The 25,822-nt window shown below is 37.6% G+C and overlaps 1 protein-coding gene and 1 long non-coding RNA gene across 2 annotated transcripts in view; one reads left to right on the top strand and one right to left on the bottom strand.

Annotated features, from left to right (window-relative positions):
• Window positions 1–22,049, top strand: part of LOC143751394 (uncharacterized) — a 33,088-nt gene extending 11,039 nt beyond the window's left edge. The window contains exons 3-5 of the long non-coding RNA XR_013207208.1: window positions 8,891–9,051; window positions 11,368–11,560; window positions 21,927–22,049. This is a non-coding gene — a long non-coding RNA (uncharacterized LOC143751394). The remainder of the gene's footprint in view (window positions 1–8,890; window positions 9,052–11,367; window positions 11,561–21,926) is intronic.
• LOC143751383 (transmembrane channel-like protein 7) lies at window positions 360–23,114 on the bottom strand. The gene is made up of 16 exons (XM_077243955.1): window positions 22,956–23,114; window positions 21,904–22,117; window positions 20,259–20,407; window positions 18,187–18,315; window positions 16,868–16,914; window positions 15,595–15,734; window positions 11,346–11,493; window positions 8,876–9,040; window positions 8,127–8,263; window positions 7,690–7,759; window positions 7,497–7,597; window positions 5,426–5,612; window positions 4,596–4,726; window positions 2,603–2,752; window positions 2,003–2,081; window positions 360–1,445 (listed from the first exon to the last, which is right to left on the bottom strand). Exons 1-16 carry the CDS (start codon window positions 23,002–23,004, stop codon window positions 1,374–1,376), a joined length of 1,968 nt encoding a protein of 655 aa, XP_077100070.1. The 5' UTR covers window positions 23,005–23,114; the 3' UTR covers window positions 360–1,373.
• Between the last annotated feature and the right edge of the window lie 2,708 nt (window positions 23,115–25,822).

Genomic DNA, 25,822 nt, shown 5'->3' with positions numbered 1-25,822 from the left:
CCGGCTCGCAACAAGTGTGTTTCCGGTCTAGCTAGATCCGCTTGCGCTTTGGTTGATGAAGCAACAAAACGTCCTCTCGCGGCGCAAGCCATTGAAATGAATGGGTTTCATAGCGCAGCGCTGCGCGTGCCGCATCCTTTTGCAAAAAAAACCTACAAAGTTTAGGCCAAAAAGCGTGTTAATCTCGCGATAAAAAAATAATCGCGTTAAAATGGGTTTGCGTTAACGCCGTTAATAACGTGTTTAACTGACAGCTCTACTAAATACTAAAACTTAATAAAAAACTATATAGACATACATAAAATCCTCAAACACTAACTAAAATGAAAATAGAAAAACATTGAAATATTAACGAAAACTTTAAAATTATTTACTTTATTGAGAGAATACATTAACAAATCAACAAAAATGCAACAACATACAAACTAAATAACGAAATGATTATGTGTGAGTAATAATACTGACTAAGAGCTTTAAAAAGTACCACACAAAGTTTCTATAAATATCACAGACATACAAACATACTCTAGAGTTCAAGAACAATGAATATAACAATAAGACAAAAAAATTATATCATTGGAATCAGAACAATTATTTTTCCAGCTTTAAAATGATAAAAACATTGAATCCATCCTGATTTAAAGTCCCCCTGTGGTGAAAATCCAGCTTTTAATGTTGTTTATGTGTCTATGTGGTGTTTTTAATATGCTTTAAGACAAACCATGTGTAAATTCATAAGTCGACAGCATTGCTGAGTATTTTCTGCTTAAAACTGCAGTGAACCAAAGACAGTCTCAAAAACACGCTTTGAAATCGCTGGTGTTTCTGACGTCACAAACTACCTTGTAACCAATCAGATCAACGTGTGATCGTCAACGAGTGGATCTCTGAGTGAGTGAGTGAGTGGAGGCGGGGCTCATTTGCATATTCATAGAACAGCGCATACTAAATTATGCAAGGGTGTCGAGTTACATTCAAACTATTTTAAGCATTATTTCAAGGAAAAACACTTAAATATATCATTTAGGTGATCAAAATAAAATCTTCCTCCTGATGTCCATTTATATTGTACGTGTAATTTACTGTTTCATGACAGTAATTTTAAGACACACTTTGTTTTTGGTGTGCAGTTTCAGATCAAGTCAAATCACCTTTATTTATACAGCGCTTTTTACAATACTCATTGTTTTAAAGCAGAGATAACAGGAAAATAATGTTGTAATAATATTGTTAAATATAAAATTAAATGTCTCCATAAGCAAGCCAAAAGCCAAAGGTGACAAAAAGTCGTTGCAGCAGTTTTAGTCTCACGCTGTTTTATTAACCGAAGACAATGTTTCTAATGGTGTTGGTTTGCTCATACGGATGTGGTGTTAGCGTGTTCGTAGCTGTCGTCTCGTGATGGTCGAGTGCTGTTTCACCAAGAACCGTTTATCAGAGCTGCACTGTAGAGAAAACACACACACATAGAAGTGTTTTAACATTCACATTCTACTATTTACTTCAGTAGAAGAAATAGAAACCTTGCATTACTTTTATGAACAGTAACGTTAATAGTGCAGAAATCTGCTCCATTTTCAAAACGTTAACACAAACTTCTTATCTATACATCATTCATGGAATTTTTTTTCGGAAACGTTTTAGTTCGTCTTTTTTAAATGTTGCCACTTGTTTCAGACGTTCATTCAAAAGTAACATCCCATAATGTGTGAAGAATGAATGTGTTCTCTAAACGTTCACATAACCAAGAAGAAACAATGTTTCACAATTGTTTTGAGAAAATCCAAAACAAAAATTGAATATTCCCTTAAAACACATTTAAAAAGATTGTTTTTGAACATTCAGAAATAACGTTTTCATAACTTAACTTATTGATCTTAGAGCATATTTTTATTAGTGGGGATGTTGGCCAACGCTGAACATTGTGTTTGTGTTTTTCTTTATTTGCATCTGCTGAAGGAATGGAAGTAAATCTTCTCCGTTGTTTGCGTAACACACTCACCATCACCAGCATGTCCTTCAGTCTCTCGATGGCTTTACGATTGGCTCGTCCGCGAGACACATACGACGTCAGAATCACACTGGCAAACACATCCGTTACAAAACATCCGTTAGATATGAGAATATTCCATCACTGCTGCTTCAGATCCAGCATTAGAAGCACACACACACACACACACACACACACACACACACACACGCATACACATACACACACACACGCACACACGCACACACACGCACACACACACACACACACACACACACACACACACACACACGCATACACACACACACACGCACACACACGCATACACACACACAAACACACGCATACACACACACACACACACACACGCATACACACACACATGCTCACACACACACACACACACACACACACACACACACACACACACACACACAGTCTCACATACACACACACACACTCTCACACAGACACATATACAGTCTCTCTCTCTCACACACACACACACACACACACTCTCACAGACACTCTCTCACACACACACACACACTCTCACAGACACTCTCACACACACACACACACACACACACACACACACACACACACACTTACACTTCAGCCAGTATGAGAGCGATTGCGAAGGCCTCTGATGAGATGTAGCGGATGGTGTTCTGGACCGGTTCGGGCAGCGTCTTCAAACACACACTCGTCACATTAAACACGTCTCTGTCTTGAAACGGGCCGCAGCCTCCCGGAACAAACCTCAGATGGGAACAAGCCAGGATACGGTTATGAACATGTGAGGAGAACCACACTAATATAACGCTCACATATTATGAGTGAATATGTGTTTTTATCAGGCCAAGACACTATAGAGTACAAATGAACTAATTCACCATACTTGATTACTTACATTAACAATTGCAAACCTGTTTTGTTTAAGGTTTCTGAAATGTTGTGTTTTAATATGATAATGAGGCATCATCTAAATAAATATGCACTAATTTGCATGCATTTCAGGCACGTTAATATGAACATTGGATAAAGCTAGATTCGTAATTCTGGTTTGATTTTGATGATATATTAAAGGTTTTTCCAAAGGGGATTTTGGTTTTAGTTTCCATAAATCAGAAAATACAGACAGACAGAAAAAACAGCATTTTCACCATGTTTTTGGGGATAAAATGTCCTATAAATCAGGTGAATAATATATGAACAACCTTCCAGAATATATTAGATTTGCCTGTAGAAATTAAGTTTTTTTTTCCAAGGAAAAAACGTTTAAATGTAATGTTGGTGATCAAAGATGAGTTTTAAGGGATAAAATGATTGACTACTGGGGGACTTGAAATATGCAAATTATGAATCATCTAATTGAATATGCACTAATTTGCATAAAATTCCAGCACAGAAATCTGAACATATTAAAACATTTTTCCAAAGGGGATTTTAGAGTTCTGTTTTAATCACTCCATAAATCAGAAAATACTGTCAACAGACATTTCTCCATATTTTTAGGATTGAAATGTCCTATAAATCCGGCAAATCATATATATATATATGAAAAGAAAACATCATGTAAAGTTTGCTGTGTGTGTGAAGCTGCTAGAATGAACATTTCTGCCTCAAACTCACCGACTTTAAAGATCGACAGACGCAAAGAGATCAAGTGCAATAAAATAAACACTTTTGGATGTTTTCTTTCCACTAGTGTGAATGAAGAATATTATGGAAGCAAAATAGACCGAAACTGACCAGAGCATGAAAAACACTGGATTTGCCTGAAACTGTATTACACTAGCGCTGGGTCGATACACAGATCTCCCGATGCGACACTATCACGATACTCGGGTGCCGATACGATATTGTAGTGCAATCGTTTTAAGAATTGCGATTCTACAAGTATTGCGATTTGATATTGCAATATATTGCGATTTTTTAACACTAGACCATCGGGAGAAGCTCCATCATACACTTATACAGACTGAACATGATGTATAAGATGAATCATATTTACAAAAACAATCACATCTTTCAGAAGCATCACTCAACACTACATTCTCTTGAATAAATGATTCAATGACAAATACATTTTTAACAGTCACTTGTCGCCTCCTAGTGGCGAAACAATGTAATGATAAATGCGTTATTTTAAGCACCAAGTTTCTATCAAAAGCTGATTTTGATCGCTACCGTAGACATCAGTGTTTATATTATAACGTTAAACTTTTATCCCAGAACTTTTATGATAATTTGAAGCATTGTATCACAGAAATAATGATACTATGATGTTGAGAAGATGTTCGTGAAGCGGTTTCATGACGACTCTCTCTTTGGGTCAGCGGCAACACAGATTTGAATGTTGCGATATGATTTTAAAGTTTAATAGACACGAATTGAAAGATCGCGTTGGCAATCTTCTGTCAACCTCGTCTACGTATAAGCAAGGACAAAAATAAAGCTATTTCATTTGAATTAATATCAATTCTGGAATTTAAAAAAAATCGATTTTATAATCGTAAAATAAATAAAAAAAATCGTAATAGCTAGGTGAATCGATTTTTTCTCCCAGCCCTAGTACAAATATGTCAGTATTGAGCAGTACCTGTTGATGTTGACCACTAATGTGACCACAGACATGGCGAGACCCAACAACAGCATGAAGTGGAAGAGAACCGAAGAACTGGCGGTCCGGAACATTCTCTGAGCCGGAACACAACAGCGCATCACTGTGAACTGACACACAAATGATATTATTGTTATTATTATTATTTAGCTATTTCTAAATCAAAATCTGAAGCAGGGTAATTATAGTTAAAGGGGTCATCGGATGCAAAATTCACTTTTATATGGTGTTTGCATATAAATGTGTCTTCGCAGTGTTCATACAATGAAACTTTCACTCCTTTTTTTATCCTCAAAAAGTCTAAACACACTCAATAATCAAGCTTTTAAATTTTCTGAGAAATATGATGTCATAATGCTCATGCTCCGCCCACGAACACTGACGGGCTGTCCCGTATTAGCATATTTTCCCGTATTAGCTTATTTCCGCCCTCAACCATTTGTATATTGTCCGCCAAGGCATCACTTTATGTGTCTTGTGTGTGTATATATATATATATATATATATAGTGTGTGGACACGCCCCATGGGTGAGCAGTTGCTCATTATCATTTAAAGAGACATGCACTGAAACGGGTCGCTGTGAACAGAGCTGTTTTTGAGGAGGTAAAAGTGTGTTGTTTTACACAACCATTGAGGAATTTAAACCAAAGTGTGTTACAAACTTTACATGAAGACCCTAAAGAATCACACACAACTTGTGGAAAACGGGGATCCGACGACCCCTTTAACTAAAACCATAAAACCATTTTTGTTGCTTGAAATAAAATGAGATTTGAGAGATGAAGAGTGTGAATCCACACATCAGACCTTCTTGAGGTGGAAGAGGATCATCAGCCTGAGGGCGCTGATGGCCGGCAGCAGGGGGCAGTAAAACACACCCACCCATGTGACCGTCTGGCTGTTCACCAGGTCCAGCACGTTGAAGGGAATCTCAAACTGCTTCTTGCCTAGTATCTGCGCTAGCGACGAGGATGGAAACCTCTCCACCAAGAAGCTATATATAAATAAAGTTTATTATATTCTGACATATGTAGTTCTGTAATGAGAACCAAATATCTGAACAAAACTTTGGATTCGCTTTGAAAACGTTTGTGTTACGAAAACGTTTTGCATTCGCACATAAAAATTGTGTATTTTGAGAAACTTTGCGCTTGCATTTAAAAGTTTTGTGTCCGCTCATAAAACATTCTTAGAAACTTTGCGTTCGCACATAAAAAATTTGCTTTGCGAGAAACTTTGTGTTCGCTCTTAAAACTTTTGCGCTACGAGAATGTTTTGCGTTCGCACATCAAAATGTTGCATTTTGAGAAACTTTGCGTTCGCTCATAAAATGTTTGCGTTTGCTCATAAAACGTTCTTAGAAACTTTGTGTTCGCTCATAAAACGTTCTTAGAAACTTTGTGTTCGCACATAAAAACTTTTCTTTGCAAGAAACTTTGTGTTCGCTCATAAAAATTTTGCGTTACGAGAACGTTTTGCGTTCGCACATAAAATGTTGCGTTTTTAGAAACTTTGCGTTCGCTCATAAAACGTTCTTAAAAACTTTGCGTTCGCACAAACATTTTGCTTTGCGAGAAACTTTGTGTTCGCTCTTAAAACTTTTGCGCTACGAGAATGTTTTGCGTTCGCACATCAAAATGTTGCATTTTGAGAAACTTTGCGTTCGCTCATAAAACGTTTGCGTTTGCTCATAAAACGTTCTTAGAAACTTTGTGTTCGCTCATAAAACGTTCTTAGAAACTTTGTGTTCGCACATAAAAATGTTGCATTTTGAGAAACTTTTGCGTTCGCTCATAAAACGTTCTTAGAAACTTTGCGTTCTCACATAAAAAATTTTCTTTGCAAGAAACTTTGTGTTCGCTCATAAAAATTTTGCGTTACGAGAACGTTTTGCGTTCGCACATAAAATGTTGCGTTTTTAGAAACTTTGCGTTCGCTCATAAAACGTTCTTAAAAACTTTGCGTTCGCACAAAAATTTTGCTTTGCGAGAAACTTTGTGTTCGCTCTTAAAACTTTTGCGCTACGAGAATGTTTTGCGTTCGCACATCAAAATGTTGCATTTTGAGAAACTTTGCGTTCGCTCATAAAACGTTTGCGTTTGCTCATAAAACGTTCTTAGAAACTTTGTGTTCGCTCATAAAACGTTCTTAGAAACTTTGTTCGCACATAAAAATTTTGCATTTTGAGAAACTTTTGCGTTCGCTCATAAAACGTTCTTAGAAACTTTGCGTTCTCACATAAAAAATTTTCTTTGCAAGAAACTTTGTGTTCGCTCATAAAAATTTTGCGTTACGAGAACGATTTGCGTTCGCACATAAAATGTTGCGTTTTTAGAAACTTTGCGTTCGTTCATAAAACGTTCTTAAAACCTTTGCGTTCGCACAAAAATTTTGCTTTGCGAGAAACTTTGTGTTCGCTCATAAAGCTTTTGCGTTACGAGAACCTTTTGCGTTCGCACATAAAAATGTTGCATTTTGAGAAACTTTGCGTTCGCTCATAAAAATTGTGCTTTGCGAGAACCGTTGTGTTCGCTCTTAAAACCTTTGCGTTACAAGAACGTTTTGCGTTCAGACATAAAAGTTGCATTTCGAGAAACTTTGCGTTCACACATAAAACTTTTGCGTTACGAGAACGTTTTGCGTTCGCAGAAAAAAAAATTGTGTTCTGGGAAATTTTGCGTTCGCTCATAATACTTTTGCATTTGAAAATCAAAATAAAGCAATTTAAAAAAGATAATAATTTGTGTCTTACGAGCATTAACCGACATCCGTGAACAAGCCAATGTGTCATTAAAGTATTGAAATGCTAACTAATAATATTAACCTGAGGGGTAAATATTTTAGCTAACCCGGGTTCAATAAAGTTTAAGTAACTCACGTTCTTGGGTAAGCCACAAAAAACGCATTGAAGAAACACTCCAGGAAGTTGAAGATGGTGAGTTTGTACATCTCCTTCCCAAACGCGTTCTCTCTGCAAATCTGAGCACAGTTCAAGAGTCAAAAGAGTTCAAAAGTCCCCATTTGTCTTTCATGTAATCTCATTGTTGTTTAAGAGAAACAACTGAACAAACCTTGTGGTTGGCTGGAGATCTGAGCGAGAACAGATAGATGCCCAAAGACGCCAACTTCAGGAAAATACTCCTGTAATATTCACATGACTTCAAGTCAAGTCCTATTTTGACACACATCGTTTCAAAGCAGCTTTACAGAATATCATGAGGTTAATGTTTATAATATCTTCATGCCTTATAGTTGCATTTAGAAGATTAGAGCTGGATGATAGTATAGTTTACATTTTGCAGTGATATAAACAATCAAACTGCATGTGAATATACTGTATGTACGTGGATAAAGTTGTACATTTAGCTTCATATAAAGAGCTGGGCGATAATTTACATTTTGCAAATTGCAATTAAATAAAAAAATCAAGTAGTTGAGATATTGCTGTATTTAATACCACAGGAACATGTAACACACACCAGAGGTCAAAGTGCATGACCTTTCTGACCTGATCAGGGTGAGGTTGAGCTGGATGGTGAGTGAATAATCTTCAAACTCTGAGACTTTATTGAAGATGTGCGGCAATATGTAGTTTATCGTCGCCATTGTGATTGGAGGAAGATACTCCAACATCAGAGACACGGACTGACAAGAGACACAATCATTAGGAAACACAAAACTGAGCTCACTTTCTTAAAGATCTATTCTGCTTTTCCTCATCTCCATCAGTGTTTAGTGTTTAGTGTCGCTGTTTGATCATGAGAAAGCTCCAGTTCTTCTCTATATCAGTGTCAGTGTTTCTGAACTCCTGAAACGCCTCCATTGTATCTTGAGTTTCTTCCGGGAACGAACACGTCAAAATATTCCTCATTATAATAATTAATGCGCAGAATAAAGGGGCGGGGCCTGGTTGAGTTAGTTAGTAGTGTGTTACACTGGCGGTTATGGAAAGGGGCGGGACATTTCCCAAACACACTCGAAGCGCTCGACCAATCACAACACACTGCTCCAGCCGACCAATCAGAACACAGTGTGCTTTTCAGGAGGAGGGGCTTCAGAGAGACAGGAAGTAAACAGAGCGTTACTGACAGACTGGGAAGAGAGGAGCCGCAACAATGGAGAATATGAGGAAAATAATCAACATTCAAGCAGGAAAACCTGTTCTAGTAGAGCCTGAAACAATATCAAGACTTTGTAAAAGGGCATGATTATATGGCCTCTTTAATTATTCGTTTCACCTTTATACATGTACAGTACCTCAGTTTGTGACAGAAAGATGGTGTAATAGATCAGAGCGAATGCGCTTCCCAGAAGAACCAGCACAAGGAAGTTCAGAAAGACCCGCAGGAAGATAAGCCGAACCCAGAGTCTGAGCGATCGGCGCTGGACTCTCTCGTTAAACGTCTGCTCTTCTAGATCCATCTGGATAAGAGGTCAGAGGTCATCCACACAATTCAATTCACATTTATTTGTATAGCGCTTTTCACAATATACATCATTTCAAAGCAGCTTTACAGAGTCCATATTACAATTTACAGTGATCTGTTATCAGAGGAAACCATTTAAGTTATGTATTTCAGAAATGTACATATACAAAATCACTGTTAGCGAAAAAAGGTATTAATTTAAACAATGTAATAATTGAATGCAGAAACAATGAACTCATTGAAGAAATGAATGTTGTTTGTCAACAAATTAATTATGACATTTAGAAAAATGTAGCACAATGGGAATACTGTTCCTGTATCTGAACCTCTTTATAAACGCTCAATGAGGGCCAGATGTACTAACGCTTTTGCGCCCACTTCAGGCGTATTTGTTTCGCAAAGTGCGCATAAACCCATGGCAAGGTATGTATGAACGGGACGCACCAGATGAAAGCGCAGACTGCCTGTCGCGGGAACTGGAAATGGCAAAATGCGCTTTTTGTGTCATGCATATGCATCATGGGATGGCAAGGGGAAAGTGGGAGTGTCACATAAAGAGATGGGTGGGGAAGCGTAAACCTTCGCCTAATTATGTATTCCGCGCAGTGTTGCCAGATGTACGATAATAATCGTATTTGTACGATAATTTTGACCTCTGTACGATGTACGATCAATAATGTAAAAAAATCCCATAATGAACGATAATTTCAGAGTTTTCAGTCGTTCGTCCAAACCATAGACTGTAAAAAAAGATGGACGACGCCCCTTCGTTCTCTTCCATTGGCGAGAAGTGAAGCCGCCATTGTCCCGATATGGCGCTGACATCTTGAGACTTGAGTCTGCGCAGTTGCGATTTCGGGACCAGACATGAGCAGTAGTGAGCAGGAAGTAAAGCCGCGAAATCAACGCCCCGCCCTCACTCTCGCCGAATCAATCGCAAGCATGTGGCTCTGCTGCAGAACAACCCATTATGTCGGTGTCAAATAATTAATTATAGAAATTAAGATATTAAATTTAAAGCTCCAATCTACTCAGTCCTCCAAAGATCCCAAAAAAAAGTCCGTTGTTGCTTCAGTGACTACTTTGCTCAGAGAACCTGTCAATCACAGCTGTCAATCATGTACGCCATAGCGCCGTTTTTATAGCATCAAATAACTAACTAAAAACAAACACTTGAAATTACATCAGCGTGATAAAAACTACAGTAAATGACAGAAACTATCTTTGGAAAAAAGATATCTGAAGTGTAATGTAATTGTTTAGTTGGTCTCACGTCCCGTTGAATAACATGGGGAGGCGGGGTTTATGAGCTATACTAGGACCGGCCACCGGGGGGCGATCGAGACGCTTCGGCTTCACTTTTCAGGGCTTGTGCGGCACGCTTGGTCCAAACACACATCCTACCGTTCTCCCTCTGACCCCGAATCATTTCGCAGGCTCGCCTGCCTGCACGCAAGCACGTATACACACACACACACACACACACAGGCACCACACGGTGTCGCCCGGCCCGCACGTCAACACTACACATTCCCAAGTCTCCCGCATAAGCCCCCCCCCCCCCCCCCCATCAACAAAACTGAACAATCCACTACACATGTTGGTCTAGATAACTAGCTGTTCTGTACGTTTAAGTCGTGTACGATAATTTTCTTCCAAATACGATAATTTTGAACTTCTAGTACGATACTTGGACATTTCCAATCTGGCAACACTGCTTCCGCGTTATGTACAGAAAAAGCCGGTGAAAGCGCGCCTCTATTTTGCACTGAAAATTCTCCGCCTCTTAAAAGCAGGAGTAACTTAGGAAGCGGGTTTCCTGGCATATGCCTCCTGGTGTAATGGCAGCAGTAATCCGAGCAAGACGAACACATAGGCTAAGGAGACGAGCGGAAAAGATTTTTGCCACAAGAATTACACTTTTTCAGTTGAGTGAAAACAAAATTACAAAAAAGCATTACAGATTAATACGCAATATTACAGTTACTGGAAGAAATCAAAGATGACATCGAATCTCCGACTTGCAGTTCATTCCACCAGTTGTGAAACTCCTCGCTACATTACAATTATTGGCATCAGGATCATTTCAAACAGTCATAGCATCAGCAGTGGGAATATCGGAGTAGGCGTTTAAATACGCGCAATTTACGGTATAGTGGGAGGTGCTAATTACCTGATGAACTGCAGGTTTGATACATAACACGCACGGTTTCACTGCATCTTGGGCATGGCGCTATTAACGCTGCGTTCGCAAATGTACGTGACATGACAGATGCGTGAAGCTCATGTTGATTTCTCACCTTCAGTTCGTTTCTGATGAAGTTCTGTTTCAGTGATGCTGCTTGCGAGTCCTGAATACTGAAATCCCACCCGCAGAAAACCTTGTAACTCAGGTTTGAACTGAAGCGGTTTCCAGTGAGCCACGAGTGTTTGTATCCCACCACCGTCCTGAAAGAGAGAATGGACATCAGTGTGCGGAGACCCTAAGGGACACGGTGATGGACACAATGATGAGGTCAGAGGAAAAATTAGATTGCTTTTGGGTTCGGTCTCAAAACTTTTACATTCGGTCTCAAAACTTTTACATTCGGTCTCAAAACTTTTGCATTCGGTCTCAAAACTTTTGCATTCTGTCTCAAAACTTTTGAATTCGGTCTCAAAAATTTTGCATTCGGTCTCAAAACTTTTGCATTCTGTCTCAAAACTTTTGAATTCGGTCTCAAAAATTTTGCATTCTGTCTCAAAACTTTTGAATTCGGTCTCAAAAATTTTGCATTCGGTCTCAAAACTTTTGCATTCGGTCTCAAAACTTTTGGATTCGATCACAAAACTTTTGCATTCGGTCTCAAAACTTTTACATACGATCACAAAACTTTTACATTCGGTCTCAAAATTTTTACATACGATCACAAAACTTTTACATTCGGTCTCAAAACTTTTGCATACGATCACAAAACTTTTACATTCGGTCTCAAAACTTTTGGATTCGATCACAAAACTTTTGCATTCGGTCTCAAAACTTTTACATACGATCACAAAACTTTTACATTCGGTCTCAAAATTCTTACATACGATCACAAAACTTTTACATTCGGTCTCAAAACTTTTGCATTCGGTCTCAAAACTTTTACATTCGGTCTCAAAACTTTTGCATTCGGTCTCAAAACTTTTACATTCGGTCTCAAAACTTTTGCATTCGGTCTCAAAACTTTTACATTCGGTCTCAAAACTTTTGCATTCGGTCTCAAAACTTTTGCATTCGGTCTCAAAACTTTTACATTCGGTCTCAAAACTTTTGCATTCGGTCTCAAAACTTTTGCATTCGGTCTCAAAACTTTTGCATTCGATCTCAAAACTTTTACATTCGGTCTCAAAACTTTTGGATTCGATCACAAAACTTTTACATTCGGTCTCAAAACTTTTACATACGATCACAAAACTTTTACATTCGGTCTCAAAACTTTTACATACGATCACAAAACTTTTGGATTCGATCACAAAACTTTTACATTCGGTCTCAAAACTTTTGCATTCGGTCTCAAAACTTTTACATTCGGTCTCAAAACTTTTGCATTCGGTCTCAAAACTTTTGCATTCGGTCTCAAAACTTTTACATTCGGTCTCAAAACTTTTGCATTCGGTCTCAAAACTTTTGCATTCGGTCTCAAAACTTTTGCATTCGATCTCAAAACTTTTACATTCGGTCTCAAAACTTTTGGATTCGATCACAAAACTTTTACATTCGGTCTCAAAACTTTTACATACGATCACAAAACTTTTACATTCGGTCTCAAAACTTTTACATACGATCACAAAACTTTTGGATTCGATCACAAAACTTTTACATTCGGTCTCAAAACTTTTGCATTCGGTCTCAAAACTTTTACATTCGGTCTCAAAACTTTTGGATTCGATCACAAAACTTTTACATTCGGTCTCAAAACTTTTACATACGATCACAAAACTTTTACATTCGGTCTCAAAACTTTTACATACGATCACAAAACTTTTACATTCGGTCTCAAAACTTTTACATTCGGTCTAAACTTTTACTCACGATCACAAAACTTTTACATTCGGTCTCAAAACTTTTACATTCGGTCTCAAAACTTTTACATTCGGTCTCAAAATTTTTACATACGATCACAAAACTTTTACATTCGGTCTCAAAACTTTTACATACGATCACAAAACTTTTACATTCGGTCTCAAAACTTTTACATTCGGTCTCAAAACTTTTACATACGATCACAAAACTTTTGCATACGATCACAAAACTTTTACATTCCATCTCAAAACTTTTGCATTCGGTCTCAAAACTTTTGCATTCGGTCTCAAACTTTTGCATTCGGTCTCAAGAATTTTGCATTCGGTCTCAAAACTTTTGCATTCGGTCTCAAAACTTTTGCATTCGGTCTCAAAACTTTTGCGTTCGGTCTCAAAACTTTTGCATTCGGTCTCAAAACTTTTGCATTCGGTCTCAAGAATTTTGCATTCGGTCTCAAAACTTTTGCATTCGGTCTCAAAACTTTTACATTCGGTCTCAAAACTTTTACATTCGGTCTCAAAACTTTTGCATTCGGTCTCAAAACTTTTACATTCGGTCTCAAAACTTTTGCATTCGGTCTCAAAACTTTTACATTCGGTCTCAAAACTTTTACATTCGGTCTCAAAACTTTTACATTCGGTCTCAAAACTTTTACATTCGGTCTAAACTTTTACATTCGGTCTCAAAACTTTTGCATTCGGTCTCAAAACTTTTGCATTCGGTCTCAAAACTTTTACATTCGGTCTCAAAACTTTTACATTCGGTCTCAAAACTTTTGCATTCGGTCTCAAAACTTTTGCATTCGATCTCAAAACTTTTACATTCGGTCTCAAAACTTTTGCATTCGGTCTCAAAACTTTTGCATTCGGTCTCAAAACTTTTACATTCGGTCTCAAAACTTTTGGATTCGATCACAAAACTTTTACATTCGGTCTCAAAACTTTTACATACGATCACAAAACTTTTACATCCGGTCTCAAAACTTTTACATACGATCACAAAACTTTTACATTCGGTCTCAAAACTTTTACATTCGGTCTAAACTTTTACATTCGGTCTCAAAACTTTTACATACGATCACAAAACTTTTACATACGATCACAAAACTTTTGCATTCGGTCTCAAAACTTTTACATTCGGTCTAAACTTTTACATTCGGTCTCAAAACTTTTGCATTCGGTCTCAAAACTTTTGCATTCGATCTCAAAACTTTTACATTCGGTCTCAAAACTTTTGCATTCGGTCTCAAAACTTTTGCATTCGGTCTCAAAACTTTTACATTCGGTCTCAAAACTTTTGGATTCGATCACAAAACTTTTACATTCGGTCTCAAAACTTTTACATACGATCACAAAACTTTTACATTCGGTCTCAAAACTTTTACATTCGGTCTAAACTTTTACATACGATCACAAAACTTTTACATTCGGTCTCAAAACTTTTGCATTCGGTCTCAAAACTTTTGCATTCGGTCTCAAAACTTTTACATTCGGTCTCAAAACTTTTGGATTCGATCACAAAACTTTTACATTCGGTCTCAAAACTTTTACATACGATCACAAAACTTTTACATTCGGTCTCAAAACTTTTACATACGATCACAAAACTTTTACATTCGATCACAAAACTTTTACATTCGGTCTAAACTTTTACTCACGATCACAAAACTTTTACATTCGATCACAAAACTTTTACATTCGATCACAAAACTTTTACATTCGGTCTCAAAACTTTTACATACGATCACAAAACTTTTACATTCGGTCTCAAAACTTTTACATACGATCACAAAACTTTTACATTCGGTCTCAAAACTTTTACATTCGGTCTCAAAACTTTTACATACGATAACAAAACTTTTGCATTCACTCACAAAACTTTTGCATTCGGTCTCAAAACTTTTGCATTCGTCTCAAAACTTTTACATTCATAAAAATGTTGCATTTTGAGAAACTTTGCGTTTCCTCTTAAAAGATTTGCGTTCGCTCATAAAACATTTTGCATTCACTCTCAAATCTTTTACATTCACTTGGAAAACTTCCTCATTCTACCAAGAAACTTTGTTTTCTTATTAGAATTTTTAAAATATTTTCATTCTCAAAACTTTTGCGAGCGAATACGAAGGTTCTTTGGGAACACTAAAATTTTGCCAGTGAATGCAAAAGCTTTAAAATTTAATCTTTCCTCGTGTCTCATGTTTTTTCCATCACCATGTCCCTTTATGGGGCCCATATTAATGAATCCATTCACAACAATTAAAATGGGAAACACATGTACATGTGTGTTGCCAATATGAATGTTCCAAGTTCAATAGCTGTTTAGTTTTATGCACAGCATTTGCAAACTGAGAGACAGTTAGACATGATGCTGTTGATTCAGTCTATGGTTATAGTGCCACTTAGCAGTCAAGAGCAGCAAATGCATGTTTCTGCTGAAGTCTCAATCTGTAAATTGTACTGAAGCAGGAACATTGGTCTAATAGCTCAGGGTAAATATCTGACCTGCGGACCACCATGATGATGCTGAGGAAGAGGACAGAGATCATGCCAAGTAGAAAGAGGAGTGGAGTGTTTATACAGTCTAAATCAAGAGACCCACGAGTGTAGAAACTATGAAACACTGGAGAGTTTTCAAGAACACCCTGGAAAACACAGAACCAGAACAGAAGAGAGAGAAAAAGAGCATGCACAGTGTTGAAGACAGATACAAAAATAACACAGTGACCTTGTTTACATCCAAATAAACATAAATCTGACTGCCGTAAACCATTAACCCTTGTGCATCAATTAAAAAAAGTTACAAAAATGTCCACAAATGTCATAAAAATTTGAATCTGGGAGCACAGACTTAAGTTTGGTATCATTTTAAGGAAGACCCTTGGCAGATTATTGCTTAAGTAAAATAAAATAAGTAAATCCAAAAAAAAGTTATATAGGTTTATGAAAATTATTTATGAACATTATTTTATGTAAAATATATATTTTATGAAACAAGTTGAACTCTAAAACAGCTAGAAAATCAAAGCCATAAATCTAAATAAGTCGTTTTCCAAATTTGAGGTTGATATCTCAAAAAATGAGCTTTCGTTAAAAGATTTTGTTTGGGCGCAGTAACAGATTTCCCCCACTGGGTGCAGCAGAACTCCAATGGTCACACAGTGACTGGATTTTAGATATGCAGTTGAGTTTTTCTCTCTCAATATTACATACACACACACACACACACACATTTTTTTTATAACAACACATACTAACCACACTCTGACATCCATACCAACACACCCACACAAATATAGTGGCATAATTTATCCAATTGGCTCTATAATATGACGAATCAGAAAACAGGAATAAAGCGAGTATTTGCTTTATAGGCCGAACCTGGAAAAATGGCACCATCTGATACAAAATAGTTAAAATTAAAAATTTTAAGCCTTGCCAACAGAATGAAAGCCTCTTAACAAAGACTGCATCATTTAAGACAATATCCTGGTTAACTGAAATCCCCATACATTCATTTATATCTGTGCATGTACAAACAATAACAATAGGCAGTTGTGGAATGTCAAGAAATAGAATAAAAGCTGTTTTACTACATTAACAGAAAGGAAACATAACTCAATATAAAGGCAAATGCAGCATAACAAACCACATGACTTTTCTTCCTCTCTGGTCATCGAGAGTGAGTTTTCATTTATCGTAAACGAGTTAATTAAATAAAATCTGAAAATGATGATCAGTGTGGAAATTAGAAAGCGATAATCATAAAATTACTTACTGATCCGACAAAAATGTCTTTATATCCAAGGGGGGGACTCTGAAGACCTGTTCACACCAAAAATGATAACTGTAAATAATACTATAATGATAACTACATTAGCATTCACACCAAGGACAATAACGATAAAGATATAGTTCTAAAAATCTAAAAAGATTAGCAGATTCTACACAAACAGTAACACCTTATTACCAAAGCAAATTCCTTGTATGTGCACAACACTACTTGGCAATAAAATTGATTCTTATTCTGATTCTGATTCTGGAATCACTTTCAGAATGTTTTTTTCCAGCTGATGAACGATAAACACACTGACAGCCAATCAGAATCCATCCTGCTTTAAATAGCTTGAGCATTTAAAGGTGCAGTGAGCAATTTGTGAGAACCTGCTATTTGTAATCACCAAAACAAACACGCCCCTACCCAACAGGACCACACCCCTAACTTTATAGCCCCGCCCACAAATTCATGAACACACTATGCAACACAGGCCCCTCCCTCATAATGAGTGGATACGCCCCTCACTGCTGATTGGCTATTGTGTGTTTTGGTGCTCGGTCTGGTCCATTTCAAGCAGAGTTTCTCAGAAATTGCTTTCTGCACATTTAAAGCAACAGACAACAAATCTGCACCGCGCTTATAATAAACAGAAAGATATTGTGCGCTGGTGTGGACGCTAATATAGTTATCTTTATAGTTATTGGTGTGAACGAGCCTTAAAAGTGCGCTGCAGTTTTGTTGTCCACCGCTTTAAATACTTGAGCTTTTAAAGCAGGATGGATTCCCATTGGCTGTCAATGTTTTTATCGTTCAGCAGCTGGAAAGAAAATCGCTCAATGTGATTCCAACAATATCATTCTGAATGTGCCGTTATCGTTATAGTTGTGATGTGAACTCTTTTATTGCAATATGCAACAGTTTTTTTTGCAATATGCGATAAAATGCAGCATTTTTATTGCAATATGCAAGAATATGCAACGGTTTTTTTGCAATATGCAAAATTTTTATTGTAATATGCACGAATATGCAACAGTTTTTTTGCAATATGCGCTAGAATGCAACATTTTGATAAAAAATTGCAAAAATTGGCAACTTTTTTATTCAATATGCAAAAATATTGCAATAAAAAAAACTAAATCAAAGGGAAAATAAGATTATTGGCAGATATCTTTCCTTTTTTTTATGCATAAACTCACTTAATTTTGATCAACTTTTCGGTAAACAAGCTTTCGCTAAACAAATCTCGAGTAGTTTTGCTTGTCCTCAGAGTGAACGGGCCTGTTAAGAGACAGCAGACCGGCTGGTCTTAGTGTTCGTACCTGAGTTCTGCCTGAACACCAGCGTTGGCGCCAGCACAGATCCAGCGATGATCACGCAGTAAAGCAGGTTCAAACACAGCAAGTACCGCAGAAACACAAAGTACGCCTTCACCCCGACACCAAACTGACCTGTGGATCAGATTCAGTTACCCAGTCTAACATCAACATACTCATTGCAAAACACTGCTTCATGAAGCTTCGAAACCTTTACTAATCTTTTGCTCCGAATCAATGGTTCGAGCGTGTATCAAACTGCCAGAGTCACGTGATTGCAGTAAACGAGGCTTCATTACGTCATAACGATTTCGAAACGTTTCGAAACACTTTGAAATAGGGCTGGACGATTTTGGCTAAAATCATAATCGCGATTAATCGAACAAGTTACCTCGATTACGATTATTGAACGATTATTTAAAATAAATTATTTCACATGTGTCACTGGCAAGGCTTATACTGTAAATATTCACAGTTATTTTTTTAAATGAAATAGTGCATAATCCTATCTTTGTGATTCTAAAATAAGGAAACACACAGATAGCTTTTAATGCTTACTTATTAAATATTTCAAACAATTAAATCAAACAAAGCATAGAATGCTTGAAATAAAAACGTCGTATAAAAAAGTAATTAAGTTTTAATGTAAAAAGAAAGTTTCCTAAAAATGTAGAAAATAGTTATTTTTGTAAACAAAATAAATTATTGTAAATATTGCCATCTTAAAAGTAAAATATAACTTGTATAAAACTAAAAAAACTAATCCTTTTCATATTGTGTAGCATTTGTAAATGCTTGTGTTATGGAAACCTGCTTTGTGGAGTGGAGGCACGTGTTGCTGGGCGTTTGTCAGTCTCTCTCTGTTTTCGCGTGTTTCTTTGCTACAAGCGGCTCCTGTTGCTGAGTCGACTCAGTGTTTGAGTTCCCTTTCTCACAGAGATTCCGGAAAATACACGGATAAAGTGGCCCGGGATTTGACCCGGGTTCGTTTGACTTTGGTTCATTTACACTGCCAGTGATTTTCGGGAATCAACAGAGTGCGTTCACACAGACACACACAACACGCAAAGACACGTGACATGTCCCAGCGGCGTCTATAATTTGCTTATGAGCTGCGATTTCTCTCGAGAAGCCACGCTTGTGCATTTTTTTCTCTGATTCGATCATAAACTAGCGCATTACGAACCGTTTCACGCTGGCGAACGATCCAGGCTTAGCGCCATCATTACGACACGGCATTGATTACGGCTTTTGTTCACACAGCGCGCGTTCCGGGACTGAACACGGCAGTGTTACTAATACTATGTCCCCAACCTGGCATCAATCCCGGGTCGTGTTTGCGTTCACACATAAGGTGTTTGTTCTGGCAATTTCCCGGGATCAACGCGCTGTGTGAAAGGGGCTCATGTTGCTTCAATGTCGCAGACTGGACGGGGCGGAGTTACGTGACTACACACGCGCTAATATGTTTTAAGGGGAAAGTACATTAACACACAGTGGGCGGAAATATTAATAGGATTAAAAAAACGAAATAACCGACATGGTAAAATTACGTCGGATCTAGGCTCTGAATTTCGGTTTCGATTATTTTTCGATTAATCATCCAGCCCTACTTTGAAATTTCAATGGTTCACCTCTGGGGGCGATGATCTGTCACTGAGAACCAATGAACAAGTCTCTGTGGGTATTACCTGATCTCTGATCAGTTCTGTACTTACACCTGTAGACGTTTTAATTATACATTAGTATAATTAAAATGAATAATGGTAGTTAATAGTCTATTGGCTTGTTTAGCTGAGCCATTCATAGAACAAACAAAACAAACCCTGACAATTGATATAAGAACTTGATAATCTTATTTGAAAGATTTTACTCTTAATAAAAATATTGCAATAGATTTGAAAAAGTTATTTTTATGCATGTTTGGCCTGGGTTTTTGGTTGTATTTACACTGTTCTGACCACTAGGGGTCACCGTGGATTATTTCGAAGCCTCGACACAATACGGCACATTTGCTTCAACTGTTTCAGTGTTTCACGAAGCCTCGATCTGCCCACCACTACATACTCCACACTCACCTTCGATCTTATGAATCGTGTGTCTCCATGGCAACAGTCCTGACAGGGCCCCGCCCACATCCTCCTTTAAGCGCCGCCTTGCGGTTTGCTGGCTCCGCCTCCACGAGTCCCAGGAGCCAATGCTGCGTCTCCGCAGATGCTGCCTCTCTCTGATTGGCACAAACAAAACTGAAAGACTGAAACTGACCACTAGATGGCGATGTGTTTGTGTATAATTCACTCAATCCACTACTTATAATACAACGTTTGTAGGATCCCCAATATAGGCTAAGATATTTCTGTAATCATGCTGTAAATATGATAAAGCTGCTCGTTTTAACTTTTATGGTGGTGGTGGCGCAATGGATAAGACACATGCCTTTGGTGTGAGAGACCCGGGTTCGAATCCACTGTGACACACCTATGCGTCCCTGAGCAAGACACTTAACCCCTAGTTGCTCCAGAGGCGTGCGACCTCTGACATATACAGCAATTGTAAATCGCTTTGGATAAAAGCGTCAGCTAAATGAATAAATGTAACTAGGAGCACTGAACTATTATATTAGCCACAATTCATTTTGTGATTCCATAAGTTTGAAGAACCGTGTGCTTCAGTTCATTAAAACACATTTTACTTTCTAAAAAAGGTCTAAACTATCAAGACGACAGATTGTGTGCAACAGGTTTTTCATGCGGTTTCGATCATGTTGATCATTTAGAGGCCTCTGAAATTGGCGTATTAAATATAATACAGTAGGCTGTATGTTAAAGTCCCCCGTAGTCAATCATTTTATCCGTTAAAACTCATCTTTGATCAACAAAATTACATATTTAAATATATTATATTTAAGTGTAACTCGACACCCTTGCCTCATTTAGTATTCGCAGTTCTATGAATATGCAAATGAGCCCCGCCTCCACTCACTCACTCACTCACTCACTCAGAGATCCACTCGTTGACGATCACACGTTGATCTGATTGGTTACAAGGTAGTTTGTGACGTCAGAAACACCAGCGATTTCAAAGCGTGTTTTTGAGACTGTCTTTGGTTCACTGCAGTTTTAAGCAGAAAATACTCAGCAATGCTGTCGACTTATGAATTTACACATGCTTTGTCTTAAAGCATATTAAAAACACCACATAGACACATAAACAACATTTAAAGCTGGATTTTCACCACAGGGGGACTTTAATTAATTTAAATCATTTTAAGTCATCCTGCGCCCCCTAGTGGAGCCCGGCCTCTGTTTCTGAACCACTGCTCTAGAATATACAAATGAGCAACTAGCACAACTAACACTATGAACTGAACCCAGCAAACAACAGCCGTCATTCACCGTCTATGTTAACTGTAGACCTGATATAGTCCAGCTATGAGTAACACACTTCTAGACAAAATAACCTTGAATTTGGATACGTTTTTCCAAAATAACTTGCGAGATGTATGATAAACAGATAAACGAGATGAAGTAAACAGTGTTTAGAAGGTGTTTGGTTTAATTTCTAAACTCATTTCATTTCTTTGCTATCTAATTGATGACTAGTTTATTTTTGGGCGATGGTTTAAACGTCTATTACATTTTCACTGACAGCCCAAATTTCGCCTTGTTTTATTCTAGACGTCTTTTAAATGCAGAATTGCTTGCAGGGAAGCCTCTCACTCACCTGATGTCTCTCTTGCCCTGCAGACAGACCGGTAGAGCTCTGAGCGGGACACTGGGGTTCCAGGAGACTGTGTTCGTGCCGAAAGTCTCATCGGGATCATGTGTGACGGCGTCTGCGTGAGGTCGATGAGCCTGTGAGCTCGGCAACAGCCCGAATATCTCAGTCTGATAGTATTCACACGAGTCGCTGGACACATCCGAGCTGCAGCTCTCGACTGTGCGGACAAACATCGTTCATATCGTCATATGATCGTTAAAAAAACTCAGAAATCACTTTGCAAAGAAATGGCAAGTAACATTGAATTAAACGTGAAAGACTGAAATAGTATTTTCTTGTAAAACACTACCATAATCTTTGTTTTATTTACAACACTGCAAAACATTTTTTTTAATTGCAATGAAATAAATGCTTAATGTTTTTGTCTTGTTTTTTTATTGCAATATGCAAGAATATGCAACGTTTTTTTATTGCAATCTCCAATGCCTTTGATTTCAATATGGCAACTTTTAAAAAATTCAATATGCAAGAATATTGCAATAAAAAACCTAATTCAAAAGGAAAGCAAGATTATTGTCAGATATCTTTCCTTGTTTTAAGCATAAACTTACTTAATTTTGATAAACTTTTCAGTAAACAAGCCCCAAATATATCTTGATTTATTAATTTTTAGATATTTGTGCTGAAAAAAATACTGTTTTTTTTGTTGTTGTTTTTTGCAGTAAATTTGAACAAACATTTTTTTTTACAGTGCACATACATGCGTTCAGACACATGAAGAACTAAAAATACTGTATTCTAATACTTCATGAAAGTTTTTTGAGTTTTAAAAGCAGTTTTGGTGTCGTCCGGCTATTAAAGCGACTATGAGTAAAGAGGCGTGATGCATTACTGCAAACAAACCACAAAAGAAGGAAGTCAAGTCTCTGTTGAAACCCTAAATTATCAGAGGAAACTGATGTGCATAAATGATTCAAACAAAAAGCCATGATGCGATATATGATGTCCCTTGATCAATGATACTGTCACAGTAACACACACAAACACACACACACCTGATAGGAGTCTATGGAAGTTTGCTTTCCTGTCTTCTCTGTCCATCATCCGTCAGTGTGTCGCAACCCTTCACACACACACACACACACACACTTCTAGACTCGTATGAACGGAAAACCTCGAGCGTGGAGCGGTTCTCTTCTCAGTGTGTTCTAATAAGAGAGTTTGCAGGAAGTCATGTGATGAACGAGTGGGTGTCGTGGAATCTTGATTGACACAGAGTGACAATGAGTGCATTTACAGTTGTTCATGATTAGCATTTAAAAAAACTTTTCATTGAGATCATGCTTACAAAAAGCTGAGCTGTTTGGATGGTTGCTAAGTGGTCAATGGGATGTTGCTATGTGGTTGCTAGAGTATTCTGGGGGGTTTCTAGGCAGTTGCTACTAGGGGGTTCTAGGTGGTTATGCAGTTGCTAGGGTCTTCCGGATGGTTGCCATGGTGTTGTTAGGCAGTTGCTATGGTGTTCTGGAAGGTTTCTAGGTGGTAACTAGGGTGTTGTGGGTTGTTTCTAGGTTTTTGCTGGGCAGCTGATGAAGCGTTCTGAGTGGTTGCTCTGCGGTTTCTAGGGTACTCTGACTGGTTACTAAGCAGTTGCTAGGTTCTGAATTGTTGCTAGGGTGTTGGTAGTTGGTAGTTTTTTATTGCAAAATGCAAGAATTAGCAACGTTTTTATTGCAATCTCCAATGATTTTTATTGCAGTATGCAAGAATATGTACATTTTTTATTGCAAATATGCAATAATTGCCAACTTTTTTTAAATTCAATATGCAAGTATATTGCAATGAAAAAACCTAATTCAAAGGGAAAGCAAGATTATTGTCAGATATCTTTCCTTGTTTCAAGCATAAACTTACTTAATTTTGATAAACTTTTCAGTAAACAAGCCCTAAATATATCTTGATTTATTAATCTTTAGATATTTGTGCTGGAAAACAACTGGTTTTTGGGTTTTTTTTGCAGTAAACTTTGAAAAAAAATGTTTTTACAGTGCACATACATGCGTTCAGACACATGAAGAACACTAAAAATACTGTATTCTAATACTTCATGAAAGTGTTTTTGTGTGTTTTGATGTTCTGGATGGTTACTAGGTGGTAGCTAGGATGTTTTGGGTGGTTGCTAGGCATGATACCTTGGGTGGATACTAAGCAGTTACTAGGGTGTTGCTAGGTGGTTGTTATGGAGTTGCTAGGGTCTTCTGGATGGTTGCTAGGTGATTGCTAGGCAGTTCCTATGGTGTTCTGGAAGGTTACTAGGTGGTAATTAGAGTGTTCTTGGTGGTTGCTAGGAGGTTGCTAGGCAGTTGTTGAAGTGTTATGGGTGGTCGCTTGACAGTTTCTATGGTGTTCTGGAAGGTTGCTAGGTGGTAATTAGAGTGTTCTTGGTGGTTGCTAGGATGTTGCTAGGCAGTTGTTGAAGTGTTATGGGTGGTCGCTTGACAGTTTCTATGGTGTTCTGGAAGGTTGCTAGGTGGTAATTAGGGCTTTCTGGGTGGTTTCTAGGGTGTTGCTAGGCATGGTACCTTAAGTGGTTGCTAGGAGGTTGCTAAGGTACTTTGAGAGTTGGTGGTTGCTAGGCTGCTTCTAGGGTGTTCAGGGTGATTGATAGGGTTTGATGGGTAAAAATGGGTATTCACTAATTAGAAATTTCTGTAACTTTTATGTATTTGAATAACACTTTCATCCAAAGCAACTAATATTGCATTCAAAGTTTATATTTTAACCAGTTCATGCATCACTTGGGAATCGAACCCATGACCTTGATGTTGCGAGCGCAATGATCTACAGTGAGCTACAGGAATGTGTAAATGACCTTGTTTTTGATTAAACTTTAATATTTCATTCTTTAAGATTAAAATTAATAAAATATTTTATATTAACAAACTGATATAAATAAATAAATAAATAATACATCTAACAGTACAGCACAACAGTGAGTAGAATTTGTTTATATATATATACATATATGATAGGCCTATATCACAGAATAAATTAGGTATTTATACATGAAAACAAATAGTCACTGGAACACCATCTGAAGACTGAAAACCCCTGCAAGCTCTTAATGTACTGTGATAAACATGCATTATTTTCTCGGTAGTAAATGCTGCATATGTTACATGATTATTTTGTGTTTGATATTTAAACAGTCATTATGGAAAAGATGCCGCTTGACGTCATTACTAAAGAATCTCATGTCACAAACTTCAGAAAAAACCCCACTTCACGCGCACATCCTCTGTGAAAGACACTCCCTTTAGCAAAGCATGAGCTGTTGTGCAAGCTCAACAATAGCGAGAAAGAGTGTGAGAGATGAGTAACAGACCGCAAGGCTTTATCAGAGAAAAACGCGTCTAAACAGGCACTGAACTAAATTAAGAACTGGTTAATCAATGTTTTCTGTTTGATTAGACTCAATTGAATGGCAGCCTGAAGCATTAAAAACATCATCATACTTATTTGTTGTGGAGTACACTCATTTAAACTTTCGATTTATGTGGTAAACTTTGAAGAAACCCTTCAATGGTTTGTTTTGGTGTGTTTAAGTTCAGAGTCTGAGTGAGTCGGCTCGTACCATTTTACATGAGCTTATTCACGTGCACTTTTGATTTAATTGCTGTTCAGTCTAATATTGTGCCTCTCATATACTGACAACACACTTAATGCGATTATAAAAACAGCATAGAGTATTTTGATTGTTTGTACGAGATGATAAATTATGTTACCCCCCCCTACGGAAATGAAAGTGACTCGGTCCAAGTAATACAAACGAATTGTTCACTTGAACCGGCTCTTTTTGATGATTCAGTTGAACCGAATCACAAAGATCGCTGAGAGTTGGTTGAAATGTTGGAACTGCAAT

Source organism: Siphateles boraxobius, unplaced genomic scaffold, assembly GCF_051911475.1.
Source record: "Siphateles boraxobius isolate OS27281-9 unplaced genomic scaffold, OSU_SipBor_1 254, whole genome shotgun sequence".
NCBI classification, from domain to species: domain Eukaryota; kingdom Metazoa; phylum Chordata; class Actinopteri; order Cypriniformes; family Leuciscidae; genus Siphateles; species Siphateles boraxobius.
This window is presented reverse-complemented; position numbering and strand designations above follow the sequence as displayed.